The sequence below is a fragment of the Rhinopithecus bieti genome, unplaced genomic scaffold (genome assembly GCF_001698545.2).
Source record: "Rhinopithecus bieti isolate Rb0 unplaced genomic scaffold, ASM169854v2 scaffold_61590, whole genome shotgun sequence".
In the NCBI taxonomy this organism is placed as follows: Eukaryota; Metazoa; Chordata; class Mammalia; order Primates; family Cercopithecidae; genus Rhinopithecus; species Rhinopithecus bieti.
Window position 1 is genome coordinate 92,920 of NW_016823353.1, and position 18,075 is coordinate 110,994.

The 18,075-nt window shown below is 36.1% G+C and overlaps 1 protein-coding gene across 1 annotated transcript in view; it reads right to left on the bottom strand.

The window, feature by feature from the left end:
- Positions 1–17,336, bottom strand: part of LOC108521507 (testis-specific gene 10 protein) — a gene marked incomplete at its 3' end in the record, with an annotated part of 101,402 nt that extends 84,066 nt beyond the window's left edge. The window contains exons 1-6 of the mRNA XM_017861365.1: positions 17,276–17,336; positions 15,763–15,930; positions 15,205–15,363; positions 11,589–11,759; positions 11,423–11,500; positions 9,724–9,875 (exon numbers count right to left, since the gene is read on the bottom strand). Of these exons, the coding sequence (XP_017716854.1) occupies positions 9,724–9,875; positions 11,423–11,500; positions 11,589–11,759; positions 15,205–15,363; positions 15,763–15,813 (611 nt within the window). The remainder of the gene's footprint in view (positions 1–9,723; positions 9,876–11,422; positions 11,501–11,588; positions 11,760–15,204; positions 15,364–15,762; positions 15,931–17,275) is intronic.
- Between the last annotated feature and the right edge of the window lie 739 nt (positions 17,337–18,075).

Sequence of the window (18,075 nt, forward strand, 5' to 3'; positions counted from 1 at the left end):
AACAGCATATCAAAAAGATAATCCACCATGATCAAGTGGGTTTCATACCAGGGAGGCAAGGAAGGTTTAACATACTCAAGTCCATAAATGTGACAGACCACTTAAACAGAATAAAAAACAAAAATCACATAAACAGAATAAAAAACAAAAATCACATGATCATATCAATAGCTGCAGAAAAGGCATCTGACAAAATCCAGCATCCCTTTATGATTAAATCCCTCAGCAAAATCAGTCTAAAATGGACATACCTTAATGTAATAAAAGCCACCTATGGACATACCTACAGCCAACATAATACTGAACGGGAAACATGGAAAGCATTCCTGTTAAGAACTGGAAGAAGAAAAGGATGCCCACTCTCACCACTTCCATTCAACATAGTACTGGAAGTCCTAGCCAGAGCAATCACACAAGAGAAGTAAAGGGCATCCAAATCAGTAAAGAGGAATTCAAACTGTCGCTGTTTGCTGATGATATGATTGTAGACCTAGAAAATCCTAAAGACTCCTCCAAAAAGCTCCCAGAACTGATAAATGAATTCAGAAAAGTTTCAGGATACAAAAGCAATGTGCACAAATCAGTAGCACTGCTATACACCAACAGCAATCATGGGCAAAATCAATTCAAGAACTCAACCCATTATAATAGCTGCAAACACACACACACACACACATACACACACACACACACACAAACTTGGGAAATATACCTAACCAAGGAGGTGAAAGATCTCTACAATGAAAACTATAAAACACTGCTGAAAGACATCATAGATGACACAAACAAATGGAAACACGTTCCATGCTCATGGATGGGTACAATCAATACTGTGAAAATGAACCTACTGTCAAAAGCAATATACAAATTCAATGCAATTCCCATCAAAATAACACCATCCTTCTTCACAGAACTAGAAAAGACAATTCCAAAATTCACATGGAACCAAAAAAGAGCCCACATAGCCAAAGCAAGACTAAGCAAAAAGAACAAACCTGGAGGCACTGCATTATCCAACTTTGAACTATACTACAAGGCTACAGTTATCAAAAAAGCATGGTACTGATATAAAAATAGGCACTTAGACGAATGGAACAGAATAAGAACCCAGAAATAGGGCCAAATTCTTAAAGTCAACTGATCTTTGACAAAGCAAACAAAAATATGAAGTAGGGGAAAGGACACCTTATTCAACAAATGGTGCTGGGATAATTGGCAAGCCACATGTAGAAGAATGAAACTGGATCCTCGTCTCTCACCTTATACAACAATCAACTCAAGATGGATCAAGCACTTAAATCTAAGACCTGAAACCATAAAAAGTATAGAAGATAGCATTAAAAAAAAACCCTTCTAGACACTGGCTTAGGCAGAACCCAAAAGCAAATGGAACAAAAATAGTAAGTAGGTGGGACTTAACTAAAAACTTTCTGCACAGCAAAAGAAACACTCAGCAGAGTAAACAGAAAACACACAGAGTGGGAGAAAATCTTCACAATCCATACATCCGACGAAGGACTAATATCCAGAATCTACATGGAACTCAAACAAATTAGCAATAAAAAACAAACAATACCATCAAAAAGTGGGCTAAGGACATGAACAGATAATTCTCAAAAGAAGACATATAAATGGCCAACAAACAAATTTAAAAATGCTCAACATCACTAATGATTGCGGAAATGCAAATCAAAGACACAACGTGATACCACCTTACTCCTGCAAGAAATGGTCATAATCAAAAAAATAAAAAAACAACAGATGTTGGTGGGGATGTGGTGAAAGGCACCACTTTTACACTGCTGGTGGGAATGTAAACTAGTACAACCACTATGGAAAACAGTGTGGAGATTCCTTAAAGAACTAAATGTGAAACCACCATTTGAGCCAGCAATCCAACTACCGAGTACCCAGAAGAAAATAAGTCATTATACAAAAAAGATACTTGTACACATATTTATAGCAGCACAATTAGCAATTTCAAAAATATGGAACCAACCCAAATGCCCATCAATCAATAAATGGATAAAGAAATTGTGGTATATATACCATGGAATACAATCCAGCCATAAAAAGGAATGAAATAATGGCATTTGCAGCAACCTGGATGGAACTGGAGATCATTCTTCTAAGGGAAGTAACTCAGGAATGGAAAACCAAACATCTTACGTTCTCACTCATAAGTGGGAGCTAAGCTATGAGGATGCAAAGGCATAAGAATGATACAATGAACTTTGGAGATTTAGGGGAAAGGGTGGGAGGAGGGTGAGGGATAAAAGACTACAAATTGGGTACAGTGTATACTGCTCGGGTTCTAGGTGCACCAAAATCTCACAAATCACTTAAGAATGTACTCATGGAACCAAACACCATCTGTTCCCCAAAAATCTATGGAAATTTAATAAAATAAAAAAGAAAAGGTTCATATTAGAAATATTTTAAAATTGTACTATTAATACTTTTATAAGTGATAATTCCTTAAAAAATTCTATTGAAAGAAACAAGCCAGATACAAAAAAGTACATACTTTATAAAAAAGTATATCTATCTATAGATAGATAGATAGATAGATATTTTTTTTCAGACAGAGTCTGGCTCTGTCACCAGGCTATATATACTACAGTGGTGTGATCTCGGCTCACTGCAACTTCCAACTCCCTGGTTCAAGCGATTCTCCTGCCTCAGCCTCCTGAGTAGCTGGGATTACAGGCATGTGCCACCACGCCCAGCTAATTTTGTATTTTTAGTAGAGACGGAGTTTCACCATGTTGGCCAGGCTGGTTTCAATCTCCTGACCTGGTGATCCACCTGCCTGGGCCTCCCAAAGTGCTGGGATTACAGGAATGAGCCACCGTGCCTGGCCAAAAAAAAAAGTATATTGTATCAGTAAGTATGTAGGCAGCCCCAACTTTGACAGCCATGCAGGACCACAAAAATGACTGTACAAGTCGTCCAGGCAAAGTAATCTTTAATAATCAATGAGAAAAACTATTTTTCCATAACTTTTAAATTTTTTGTCAAAATACAACTTTGTTACTGTCATTTATAAGTGTATAGCAAAATTTAAAAAACTAGTATGTATTGAGTACGTTGTAAATTAAAACATTAGATACATTGAGAATTAACATGATTTATTCTTTATAAAAAGTTTATCAAGAGTAGTTTGAACAGTGCTTGCCACCTCTCATCAAAACAAAATACAGAGCAAGCATGTTTTTTATGTCTTGGCAAATTGTTATACACCTTTCCACGTTTGGATCCGCTTCCATGTTTTACCCTTTATGCTTTCAACGGCATGAAACATCTCGGAGAGTTCTTTTAATATAATGGCTTTTGCCAATGTCACGTCTACTGGACTGCCTTCATCCTTTTTGTCACAATCACTTTCTTCACTCATGTTGATAAGGTTGCCTTTATTAGTTTCCCTGGAGGTATATCTAGAATCTCTTTAACGGCAGCAGTGTCAACACTTCGATGACAGCTACTTCTTCCTTAATTCCCTTTACATTTGACTCAAATTTTGCTTCCAGTGTTATAACTTTTTGTTTCTTTGTTGCGTTTTCATCTTTGATGGCCAATTCCCCCTTTCAGCTATCTGTGTTATAAAATGTCACATGTTTGTCACTGGGAAGGAGGCAATAGAACAACAGACTTTGCTATCTAAGCATAAACTGATTAACATGTCACTGATCAATCACCCACAGACTTTAAAAGATGTGATGTGATTGGTCACTGGTCATGATTTATATCTGTTATTTTCTTAGGGATCTATAGATTAAAGAGCTAGCAGTAAGTTTGTACTTAATGCAATTACTCACAGTAATTACTCTGGTAACTGAAACTATGTTGGTAGAGAACTGATATTACTTAACCCTACTAACCAAATTAATGCATATAGAAACCATGCAAAGTGGGGACTTCCTCTAAGAAACTCAGATACAAGCAAAATTTACCTGTGGTAATAAGTGTCAGGCAATGGGGACGAGGAGAACTGACTGGAAAGCAGAAAGGAAACTATCTGGAGGGAAGGAAATGCTCTGAATCTTCTTTAAAGTATGGTTACACAGCTATATACAATTGTCTACATTCATCAAACTGACCATATGTTATTGCACATTAATGACCTGAATCTGAAAATATATATATAGGACCCCAAAAACTCAAATTCAGACAAAATTCTAAAATAAATTCTAAAGGATATTTTTCTAACAGAAAATAAAGGATTCCAGATCACTCAAGGGCAACAAAAGGAATAAATGTACAGGTAAATCTAAACAAATATTGACTGAGCAAACAACAATAAGTGTTTTATTCAATTTATATATATATATTTATACACACATATATGTATATGTGTTATTAAAACATTTGGCTTGAAATGGTACAGAAGTTAAGATGGGTAAATGGAGTTACTGTTCTAAGGTTCTTGCAATTCTCAGGTAATCACTAAAAGAAAAATAAATGAGTTTATGACTTCTAGAATGATTTTTAAGCTGACAGAAAACAATAAAATGATTTTTAAATACCCCATCAATCCAAAAGAAGGCAAGAATCATATAATTGATAATAACAGAAAGTATATAAAACATTAGATTTAAACCCAAAGATATAATAAAATACAAATGGACCAAATGATCCAGTTAAAATATAAAAGATGTCAGATTAAATTCTAAAAACTTAACACATGCTATTTATGAAAGATGTCTAAAACACAAGGACATTGAAAGGTTGACAGCAGGCTGGGCGCGGTGGCTCAAGCCTGTAATCCCAGCACTTTGGGAGGCCGAGATGGGCGGATCACGAGGTCAGGAGATCGAGACCATCCTGGCTAACACGGTGAAATCCCGTCTCTACTAAAAAAAAAAAAAAAAAACTAGCCAGGCGTGGTGGCGGGCGCCTGTAGTCCCAGCTACTCGGAGGCTGAGGCAGGAGAATGGCGTAAACGCGGAAGGCGGAGCTTGCAGTGAGCTGAGATCCGGCCCCTGCACACCAGCCTGGGTGATAAAGCGAGACTCTGTCTCAAAAAAAAAAAAAAAAAGAAAGAAAGGTTGACAGCAAAAGAAAATATTTTTCATGAAAATGAATACCGGAAGAATATTGGTATTGCTATGTTAATATCACACAAAGAGGTAAGAAACATGAGTAGAGATAAAGAAAGTCACTTACTAAGAAAAATTGTAAATGCATATGCACCCAATAACATACCATCAAAATATATAATGAAAAAACTGACAGCTCTCCAAGGAGAAAAAATTTTTATACGGAAAACAGTAAATATCAAAACTTTTAGAATATACCTAAAGAAGTATTTTGAGGATAATTTAAAGCTTTACATGTTTCTATTAGAAAAAAAGGCCTAAAAAGTAAAAATGTAAGCATTCATCTGAAGAAAATTCAAGAAAAAAAGAAATCTAAAGAACATAGAAGAAAGGAAATAATAAAATAAGAACAAAAGTTTATGAAATAATAAAAACAAACAATAGAGAGGATCAAAACCAAAGCAAAATGTTGGTCTTTGGAGAAAACTAATAAATCACCAATTCCAGAATAGAAAACAGGAAATAACTACAGACTCTACATACATAAAATGTTCACAGGATATTATAAATAACATTATACTAAATATCTTTTAAAATTTAGACAAAATGAAAATGCTTACATATATATACTGACTTCTTATATATAAGAAGAAATTATTTCTTTAATAAATAAATGAAATAAAACCTTCCCTTAAAGAAAAGATGAGATCCAAATGACTTTATTGGTTAAAGTTCTACAACTCCAATCTTATACAAACTGTTCCACAAAATGACAGAAGACAAAATGAATTAAAAAGAGTATTATAGGCCGGGCGCGGTGGCTCAAGCCTGTAATCCCAGCACTTTGGGAGGCCGAGACAGGCGGATCACGAGGTCAGGAGATCGAGACCATCCTGGCGAACACGGTGAAACCCTGTCTCTACTTAAAAAATACGAAAAACTAGCCGGGCGAGGTGGCAGGCGCCTGTAGTCCCAGCTACTCGGGAGGCTGAGGCAGGAGAATGGCGTAAACCCGGGAGGCGGAGCTTGCAGTGAGCTGAGATCCGGCCATTGCACTCCAGCCTGGGCAACAGAGCAAGACTCTGTCTCAAAAAAAAAAAAAAGTATTATAGTATGAGTTTATATTACCTTGATATCAAAATCTGATTTAAAAAAGCCATAAGAGACAGCAGGGCGCAATGGCTCACGCCTATAATCCCAGCACTTTGGGAGGCTGAGGCAGGCGGATCACCTGAGGTCGGGAGTTCGTGACCAGCCTGACCAACATGGAGAAACCCCCATCCCTACTAAAAATACAAAATTAGCTGGTGCAGTGGCACATGCCTGTAATCCCAGCTAGTCGGGAGGCTGAGGCAGGAGAATCACTTGAACCCGGGAGGCGGAGTTTGTGGTGAGCAAAGATCGCGCCATTGCACTCTAGCCTGGGCAACAAGAGCGAAACTCTGTCTCAAAAATAATAAAAAATAAAATAAAAGCCATAAGAAAGGTAAAGTATCAGTCAATCTAAATTACAAAAATAGATGTAAATATACAAAACACAATATTAATTAACTTAGACCAATAATAAGTAACAAGCATAATACAGCGTGACCAATCCGTATTTATTCTACCCTGTAAGGTTGGTTTAGTATTACAGAATTAATCAGTGTAAGTTCACATTTTAACAGAATAAGGGAGAAAAATAATGTGACCATCTAAATACATGAATAAAAATTATCAGATCAATTTCAACATTGATGCATGATTTTTTAATATCTGGGCAAAATAAAAATAGAAGAAAATGTTCTTAAATCTAATATTACATAGTTATCAAGAAACCTACAAGAAATATATTTAATAGTTAATTAGAAGTAATTCACATATAACAAGGCAAGAAAAATAAAATGTGTAAGAGTTAGAGAGGCCGGAAAAGAGTACTTGCAGATAACATGATTTTGTATACACAAATGAAAAAAAAACTTCCGTAGATGGGTTATTAAAAATAATGAAAAGTTAGCAGGACTGTTGGATATCACACCAAAATACAAAATCAATTTATTTTATACACCAGCCACAATTTTTAAAAACAATTAATATAATCTCAAAATACTGAGTACCTATGAATTTAACAAAATAAATGTAAGACCTCTCTACACACAAAAAATAGGAAACATTATAGAGTAAAACTGAAAAATATATAAATATATGGAGAGATATACAATGTTTATGGCAGCCCAGAAGACTCAAATAACATAAAAATAAATTATTTCAAAATTAATCTATTATTCAATTCAATGCCAATTAAAATCTTAATAGGGTTTTCTTTTCGGGGTGGACTTTGACCAGCTCACTCTAAAATTTATATAAAATTGAAAATGCAAAGGGCCGGCAATAGTCAAGACTTTCTTGATGAATAAAAAGGTAGATTTGTTCTTATAGATTTAACACTTTTACAGTAATTAGGGAAGTTTTGTAATGGTACAAGAACCATGTAAAAGACAAATGGAACAGATTACTGACCCTAGAAATACACACATACATAGATATTTATTTATAAGAAAAACATCTCTGCAGAGCGGTAAAGGACAATCTTTTCAACAAATATTGCTGGGAAAATTGAGTTATCATATGTTAAAAAACAAAATAAAACAAAACTTGCCCACTGCCTCACAACATATACAAAAATACACTCCTGGTAAATTACAGATATAAATATGAAGATAATATAGGAACATACCTTCATGTTCCTATAACTGAGAAAAAAAAAAAAAAGCATAAATTAGGCTGGGCGCGGTGGCTCACGCCATAATCCCCGCACTTTGGGAGGTCGAGGCGAGCGAATCACAAGGTCAGGAGATCGAGACCATCCTGGCTAACACCATGAAACCCCGTCTCTACTAAAAATAGAAAAAATTAGCTGGGCACGGTGGTGGGCACCTGTAGTCCCAGCTACTCAGGAGGCTGAGGCAGGAGAATGGCGTGAACCCGGGAGGCAGAGTTTGCAGTGAGCCGAGATCACGTCACTGCACTCCAGCCTGGGTGAGAGAGTGAGACTCTGTCTCAAAAAAAAAGGATAAAAGCATAAATCAAATGGGAAAGATAAATAAATCTGACTACATAAATAACATCTGTTAATAAAAAGATACTTTTATTTTTGTAGAGACAAGGCCTTGCTATGTTGCCTAGGCTTATTTCAAAGTCCTGGCCTCAAGTAATCCTCCTGCTTTGGCCCTTCAAAGTGCTGGGATTACAGGTGTGAGCCCCCATACCCAGCCCAAGACAAGCTTTCTCGGAGAACATCAACAGTAGACTAGATGAAGTAGAAAAAAATAATTTGTAAACTTGAAGGCAGGTCATTTGAAAATACCCAGAGGATAAAAAAGAAAAAAGATTAAAAAGAAATGAAGAAAGCCTATGGGATATGTGGGACACCATCAAGAGAGCAAACATTAACAAAGAATTATAAAAATGAAAGGAGGGAGAGAGAGAAAGGAACAAAAAGCTAAAGAACTAAAGATTCAGCCTCAGGAAAGGAGGAAATTCTGTCATATGCTACAACGTGGACAAACACTGACATACTGCTAAGTGAAATAAGACAACCAGAGAAGGACAAATACTACTCAATACTCTACTTACAAGATGTCTCGAAATGGTTAAACTCAGAAACAGAAAGTAAAATGGTAGTTGCCAGGGACTGACTGCAGGAGGAAATAGGGAGTGCTGTTCAGAGGATACAGAGGTTCAGTTACGCAATATGAAAAACTCTATAGAGATCTGCTTTACAACACTGTTCTTACATTTAACAATATCAGATTATACACTTAAAAATTTGTTAAGAAAGGCCAGGCCCAGCGGCTCATGCCTGTAATCTCAGCATTAATAGGAGTGTGAACTACTATTTTTCTTTCTTATTTTAAGTTCCGGGGTACATGTAAAGGATGTGCAGGTTTGTTACACAGGTAAACGTGTGCCATGGTGGTTTGCTGCATAGATCAACCCATTACCTAGATATTAAGCTATTACTATGCTTCAGTGTTCATAGATGCAATGAAATTCAACCTTACTGAATCTGTAGAACCTCTGTTTCTCACATCAACAGATACTAAAAGTAAAACCACTCATGCAGAGGTCTTCAAAAACTCATTCGTCCCGTCGCCCAAGCTTATTGCCGTAGGCTGCTTCAATTGATATGTCTTCAGCAACCACACCAATATATAGGAAAGGCTCAGTATAGTACTTGCATTCATTTAATAGATGTTCCACCACATGCTCCTATGTCTCTGTTATTGCTTTTCATTATATTCTAAATCACTCTTTTTCTAAGCAACTGCCAAACCTGTGCTTTGTGTTTTCTTATACTGTTCATATCCCAGAACAGAATTTAAAGTTATAAAGGTAAATTAAACAATCAAAGTCATATATATTTTGTACCCAGCAGAGCTTTGTAAATGCTATTTCAATGAAAAGTTGAAGTTTTTAACAAATGTAAAGTAAGATTACTAGAAGTGTGATTCCTGGTTAAGTGTGGCATTACCAGTCTGTGATTGAGCTCAGGAAAATTGTTCACTGTGTGCCGAGGTTCCTACAACTGCTTTTCAATCATCCTTTCAGAAATGAACAAATAATTTTCATTATAAAATACACTATCAAAAGCAGAGCTATAGTTATAGTAAACTGTTGGTTGTTTAAAGGTAATTTAGTTTACCTCAAAGAATTATTCTCTGCTTTTTGTCTGCCAAGTTCACTTTCAGTATCCATTGCCTTTCTTGCTAGTGATTTCATTTCTTTTTCCACAGTGCTTATGGTTTCCTTCATCAAAGTCATATTTGACATTTGCTCCATACGTTCATCATCAAGCTATACAAGCAGAATGACAAGGTTACTGCCATCACTAAAAACACCTTAGTAATCTTCCTGAAGGGACATATTCCCTCTGCACAAACTGGTTTGTGGCAAGACTGACATGATGAGATTATCACGTTAGACCTGACTGCTGTAAAAGGTTTTACAGATAAGGTATTCTGAAGTAGGACCAAGAAGCAGTCACTGCAAAGCTTTTCTATAAAGCTTATCACAATATATCAGTCTACATATTTCAATCTGGTTCAATCTGACTATAGTATAAATATGCTATTTGCAAAAGAATTTATTTGTTGCCCAACATTAACAAATTACAAATATAATGTAGAATTATGAAAATAAAAATTATTTTCTCCTGTCTAGTAATTTTTTTTTTTTTGAGATGGAGTCTCGCTCTGTCGCCCAGGTTAGAGTGCAGTGGTGCAATCTCGGTTCACTGCAACCTCCACCTCCCAGGTGCAAGCAATTCTCCTCTCTCAGCCTCCCAAGTAGCTGGGACTACAGGCGCATGCCACCACACCTGGCTAATTTTCTTTTCATATTTTTAGTAGAGACACGGTTTCACCATATTGGTCAGGCTGGTCTCAAACTCCTGACATTAGGTGATCCACCTGCCTTGGCCTCCCAAAGTGCTGGGATTACAGGCGTGAGCCACCACGCCCAGCCCCTGTCTAATATTTTTAACTCATTACAATAAAACAATACAGATGAATTTATAAACATCTTCAATTATATTTGGTAATAGAAAGTTAAATTCCCTAGGCCGGGCACGGTGGCTCAAGCCTGTAATCCCAGCACTTTGGGAGGCCGAGACAGGCAGATCACGAGGTCAGGAGATCCAGACCATCCTGGCTAATACGGTGAAACCCCGAATAGCCGGGTGAGGTGGCGGGCGCCCGTAGTCCCAGCTACTCAGGAGGCTGAGGCAGGAGAACAGCGTAAACCCGGGAGGCGGAGCTTGCAGTGAGCTGAGAACAGGCCACTGCACTCCAGCCGGGGCGGCAGAGCAAGACTCCGTCTCAGAAAAAAAAAAAAAAAAAAAAAAGAAAGTTAAATTCCCTTAATTATGTTAATATAGTGACAATATCATCAATATATATTCATAGCATGTCAAATCTGATTAGGAAAAAGGTGATGTTTCACATTTAAACTCAGTTTAAATATACTTTGCTTATCATTTTTATTTCATCAAAATTTTCTCTACCCTATCCACTCCTTAGGTAGAATAAACCATTTTCTTTACATCTGGCAATATTATCTTTAACAAAATATGGAGATGAGAAAGTGGATAAGATCCCTGAAAATGAATTCCTAGTGATATTTTTGAAGTACACACTTTGCAATCTACCACCAAAAAACACTTACATTTTTAGAAGGAAATACGCAAGTGAAAAAGTGACAATTTACACTATAAAATACCTTAAGCATTTCAGGACTATAAACACTATCTTAGGAAAATAAAAGAACTTCTCTGAACACAGAAAAAGGGAAAAGGGGAAAGTTATTGAGGGTTTATAGCCAAAAGACATTTTTTTTTTTTTTACGTTATGAACTGTACACTCCAGCTCCTCTATCCTTTGTTCCAGGTGAGCCTTCTCATTAAATGCTGTCTCTTGAGCAATCTGATTAAAAGCAAAACAAAATAAAGTGATTTCAATATCCCTGCATTTGTGTTTCACCTATGTTCACGTAAATAAAATCCTTTCCAACCTTCAGCCTCTCTCTCAAACTATCTCGTTCTGTGGTCATTCTTCGTAAATCAGTGAAGGCTACGTCTCTTTCAGTCTCCACGCGCCGGAGAATAGCATGTGCCGTGGTTGATTTAGGACTCTTACAGCTTTTCATCATTTCTCGTCGAAGTCGGGCAATTTCTTCCTGTGCCTATTATTTAAATCATAGAATTTGGTTTAACAAGCTTTATGTTCTATGTTTAGAACACATAAACATAAAAAATCTTACATCTAGCCAGTTAAAATGCAAAACTACATCAACATGCATGCAGCAGGGTAATGGTATCACTTTTATTTTAAAATGAGTTTACACAAATAAATGAAAATGGATATATTTAAATAAAGTTCATGTTACAACATCTTTGTCAAAAGTCTACAATAAAATTAATTTGGAGGAAGTCATTGCAACAGAAAATGTTTTGCTAGGAAATACATTTGGTATACTCCATTTATTCATTTTGTATAAATTTAAATTCAGCACAATTTAGGCAGACTACTGGTTTAATGAATATTATCATAGTGTTTCAGTCTTCCTAAATATAAATGCACATGCCATTCCTATGTCCTGCTACTTTTGCACTGACAGAAAGGCCTACCAATCCTTACTGATAACCCAACATAGTCTCTGCACATCTGTTCAACCATCCTTGGGTCCTAAATCTATTCCAAACCTGCAGATTATTTAATATCATAGTTTGCTGCACACGTCTCTTTATCTTCCTTCCTCTTGATTTTGATCACTGTCTATTCAGACAGTCTCCAAGCCCCAAAGGAAAATATATAATTTCCCAATTTCCATAGCTAAGCCTTCACCAGAACCCCAAACCTCATCTCCTAAAGTGTCTTCTAAGATCTCCCTGACTCAATTATAATTATTTCTTCTCCTCTTAAATAGTGCCCTCTCCACTGGCACTTTCTCCCCTGCCTTCAGTCATGAACGGTGCTCCCTTATCTTGAAAACCTGTCACTTGATCCTACTGACCAATTTACCATCCTATGTCTCTTCTTCCTTCGACACATTAAAAAAAAAATGTCCTATGGTCTATAACTATTGCCAATGGTTCCTTACCATCCACTTTACCACCCCAGAATAACCTGGCTCCCACCTTCCCACCCTCTGTGGAATTTCAACTAAAGACCTAACCAAATATAATGGTCTTTTCTCAGTTCCTATTCTCCTTGATATTTCAGTGATGTCTGTTGCTGTTTAAAACATGCTTCTTCTTGAGATTCCTTCCTCCCTTATAACATTGTTCCTCCCTAGCTCTCTGCATCTTTGTCTCTTTCAAAGGTTCTCTTCTGCCTCTTGAATACTGTATCTTAAATTTTCTGCTCCTCTACGTACAGTTTTCTCATTCAGAGACTTCATCCACTCTGAAGGCACGAAGCTCACTGCTAAGCAGATGATTTCCAAAGCTAACTATTTAACTCTTGCCTCTCTCTAATCCAGTCCCACAGTTCTTACAGCCTGATGGCAATTACAACCTGAATGTGCTACCATCATCTTACTCTGTCTAAAAACAAACTCACATCTTTTTCCTCAAACCACCAAAGACTCTCCTATTTATTTTATTACCATATTGCTGAGTCATTCAAGACAGAATTTTAGTCACTGTCATGTAACCCTCCTTCTTCCTAAGATCAAATAATGTCAAATCTTCCTTCACAAGGTCTTTTGCATCTGTCCCTACATTTATTTCCACTGAAACACCCTTGTTAGTCCCTTAATGCCTTATATGTGCACTACTGTAACAGCCTTCTAAGGAGGAGTCCCTGGTCTCTCCCTCCTCCAATTCTCTCAAAGGAGAAATTGTTACATAAGAAGACGATATAGAAAGATGATGTGAAAAATAAAAATTTGCCATAAGGTTAAAGTTTTTAAATTGTAAAATGCTACTTTGGTCATATTTTGCCTGCCTTAAAAAAAGAAAAGATTAGGCCGGGCGCGGTGGCTCAAGCCTGTAATCCCAGCACTTTGGGAGGCCGAGATGGGCGGATCACGAGGTCAGGAGATCGAGACCATCCTGGCTAACACGGTGAAACCCTGTCTCTACTAAAATACAAAAAAACTAGCCGGGCGAGGTGGCGGGCGCCTGTGGTCCCAGCTACTCCGGAGGCTGAGGCAGGAGAATGACGTGAACCCGGGAGGCGGAGCTTGCAGTGAGCTGAGATCCGGCCACTGCACTCCAGCCCAGGCGACAGAGCAAGACTCCGCCTCAAAAAAAAAAAAAAAGATTGTTGCTTATAAAGCAAAATATAAACCCCATATAAGGCCCATTGAACAGCCTGTACCATTTGGTCCAGAAGTCAGCCAACTATATATAACTCAAAGGCCACATCTAGCCTGCCTCCTGTAGGTCTGTAAGTGGAGAAATATTTTTGCATTTTTAAATGACTAGGGAAAATATCAAAAGAATATTTTAAAACAAGTAAAAATAATGTGAAATTCAAATTTCAGTATCTATAAAGTTTTATTGTAATACAGTCAAAATTATTCATTTATGTATTGTCCAAAGCTGCTTTCACCCTACAACTATAGGGCTGATTAGTTACAACAGAGACCACATGGCTTGCAAAGCAGAAGATATTTTTTGTCTGGGCCTTACAGAAAAAGTATATTGAGTCCTGCTCTAGTGTAATCTACCTTTCAAGTCTTAGCTCTCTGCCTTCTCCACTGACACACATCCTCTATTCTAGTCTTAAACCAATTTATTTATCTGCTGATTTTCCTACCTTTATCCTTTGCCTCATACCATTCCTTTAGTCTGGAATGTTCCTTCTAGTTCCTTTCAGCGTAATAGAAACTCCATTCATTTTTCAGGGCTCACACTTCATAACTTTTAACAAAGATTTCCTTGATCACTATACCTAAAAATGCCCAATTCTTTTGTTTCTTATAATATCTTCTAGACCACTTATAGTAATAAAAGTCAATAAATACAATATACTTTGTCTCCCTAACTAGACTGTAAATTTATAGGAGAACATGGTCAGCATCTTATCATTTTTCCATCCCTTAGAGTAGTGAGCCTAGAACCCTACATATAATAGCTATAATTTGTTAAAAATTTGTGATACTTTTAAAAGAAGTTATATGGGTAATTTATAGGATTTAATACTTACTGGGTAGTTATTTGATTAATAAAAGCTATGCAATTTTAAGCTAGAAAGCAGAGGTAAACTACATACTTCTTCTATTCTCTAAAATTAAGCAAATTACATAAAAGTTCCCAAAGTGATGCGGTAAGGTATGGCAAGCTCAAGGTGAAAAGGTCAGGATTTGATCTTTTTACCTTGAACTCACAACACCTTATCTTTTAACGGTTTCTCCATATCTTATTCCAAAAAAAGACTATTTTTATGCATGCGTATGATCTTTTTTTGGCTATGGGGATAACATATGTGTGTACTCACATACCTACTATATTGGAAATGTATTACATTTCATTAAGAATATCTTAAAAACATATGTAATCCCCAAATGTTAGATTAATTTGATTTGCAGGTTTAAGCAGTCTCATAGATCTCAAAGAAGAATTACATACCTCTAGAATTCAATGTTATCGCTTACATAATTTGTTTTTTTATAAGTTTACCTGTTCATAAAGAAGGAAGGTCTTGTCTCTCTCAGATGTAAGAACCTTGACATTACCCTGAATTTCTGCCAAATGGCGCTCATATTTTTCCAGCATGCATTTAAGTTCTTCACGATCTCTTGTTGTTGTCTTCAAAAGTTCTACATCACAGTTTGCACCCTGTAATTATGTAAGGAATTTGAAATTCTTCTTTGATATATAGTACTGATAGAAAGGTGCTACTGATGGCAGTGACCAATTTCCATTTAGGAAAACAAGACTACATAATGAAAGGAAATTATAAAAAATAAGTTTAAAAACCACGTCTTTTTAGAACAGCTTCGTTCCAAATTATTCCACATTTGTCTGATTACCTCCCAAGTGCTACTTATGCTGAGGATACAGAACCAATATCAGCAGTCTACTATGCCATCAAAGAGACCTCTGTCTCTCAACCCCTTTGATATAGCAATTCACACCAAATCAAAACAAATCATTTCCAAATTAGGTAAAACAAAGAATAAAAGCCAGTGTCTGGGTTAACAAACTTCAAAATATTTATAAGTTTATAAAACCTACCCGGGCAGTTGGTGATGGGCGTCTTGGACTTTTAGACCTACTTCTCATCATCTTTCTCAAATGTTGAGCTTCACTCTTATAGTAATCTCTGTCTGCTTCCAAAGTCTTGACAAAGGAATCAAGTCTAGAAGGAGATTTATTTTGTGCTTTTTCAGTATCTAAAATTATCTTGCCAAGGAGGAAAAAATTAGGCCATTATTTCAAGCTAAACGATAGCATCATTTTCTAAGTGAAATTGAAAACAAACAGGATCCTTAAAAACATTTAATTTGGTATTTTTTTAAATAGAACGTTTAAAAAATCATATATCAATAATTTTTAAAAAGCAGTTAGATATCTTTCTTTTCCAGCATTTCTGGGTATGCTACGTTTTAAATGAAAGTATCCTTAAATTTGCTCAATAATTTTGGAGAAAAAATGGTAAAGAAATTTTAGAGAGGCCAGAAATGTCCACAGACCTAGCACACATCCTAGAAATGGCATGGATTTACTTTAGAAAAACATACGCTACTAGGCTGGGCATGGTGGCTCACACCTGTAATCCCAGCACCTTGGGAGGCCGAGGCGGGCAGATCATGAGGTCAGGAGTTTGAGACCATCCTTAGTAGAGATGGTGAAATCCCATCTCTACTAAAAACACAAAAAAATTAGCCAGGCATGGTGGCGCGCGCCTGTGGTCACAGCTACTTGGGAGGCTGAGGCAGAAGAATCGCTTGAACCCAGGAGGCAGAAGTTGTGGTGAGCCAAGATTGTGCCATTGCACTCCAGCCTGGGCAACAAAGCAAGACTCCATCTCAAAAAAAAAAAAAGAAAGAAAAACATATGCTACTATTAAAGCATCTGTTATAGCATCAAAGTTTTGTCCAATATTGTTCAATGAGTGAATACAGTAACTGAATGCTGGATATTCCATACTTGTAAGCATTCCCATGAATTTGCATTCACTTCAATATATGTAGAAACACTTCTTTGACAACATTTATTTAACAATACTTTATTGGAAGAAAATTATAAATATACTTTCAGATAGACGGTTTTAAATATTTTAAATAACATTAAAATGTTTTAAACAGAGCAGTTTTCATTTCCCATTGTTAGACAAATAAAACATTGCTTGGGATTATGTAACAAAATTTATGGCTTAAAATATTTATTATTAAGGGGATAAACAGTTAATGTGTAAACAAACACACTTTATATTTTGAGAAGATTAGTCAGTCACCATTTTTAAATCAATTAACAGATAAGGACGATTAACAAAACCAAACCAAAAGTTGTTTCTTTGCCTCTAGGAAAGAAAGGAGTAGTGATGAAAAGAAGCCAAAAAAAAGTCGCTGCTTACAGATAGGGGCTCCCCTGTGTCGCCTAGCAGCGCCGCCGGTGCAGTATTTTAGAAAACAACCTATTTTATTCCTCACAAAACGCATGAGAGCCAAATGATATGATTTATATAGTTTAGTTAACCAATTAAAAACGGATCCTTAACACAGTATTTATGCAAAAATGGTACTACAGATTTAAGCCTTTTTATTGTATCTTCCAATACGATAATATTATTTTGCTTGGCAAATGAGTCGAATCTGATAGAAAAAAGTAAAGACGTATATATATGTATTTCTATTATAAGATGTTTAAACATAATTGGAAAAGAACATCAAAAAAAGGAAGTCACTTAAAAAAAAAACATGAAGACAGTGAATATTTTAAAGAAGAAATAACCTCTGTTTAGCGACCTTCAATGATAAAAGATGATTTACCCAGGATGAAATAACAATTCCCTTCAATTACCTAATGTTCTGTATAAAATGTTAATTGATTATATTTTACCAAATTATTCCCCATAAACTGGAACAAAATATTAGTACTAATTATAATTCTGAAGATAATAGGAAAGCAATAAAAGGATGACTAGAATAAAATAAGTTGACCCAAATTATCCCATTCAGAAAAGATTGCTTTCTCTTCTGAACTCAATTGCTTAGTTCAATTCAACACACAAAATACTTTTTGTATCAATTTATGACAGTGAACATACCCAGTCTTATAAGATAGGAATCTATAGTCATGTATTTAGCATATGACTACACTGTATGTTCCTACAAGACAGTGACTAAGTTTTTATGCAAAGCAGTAAAGCTCTTTGCTAATAGCATATTTGCTTAATGTATTTTGCAATTCATCAACCTTTCCCTCATTATTCTAAACTGCATCCTGATCTTGCCTACTACATTTTAAATTCGAATTCTCTGGAATTACCATACTTCATTTGTTCTTTAGACCAACGTTCTCTTCTACGATTTTTCTGGCAGTCAT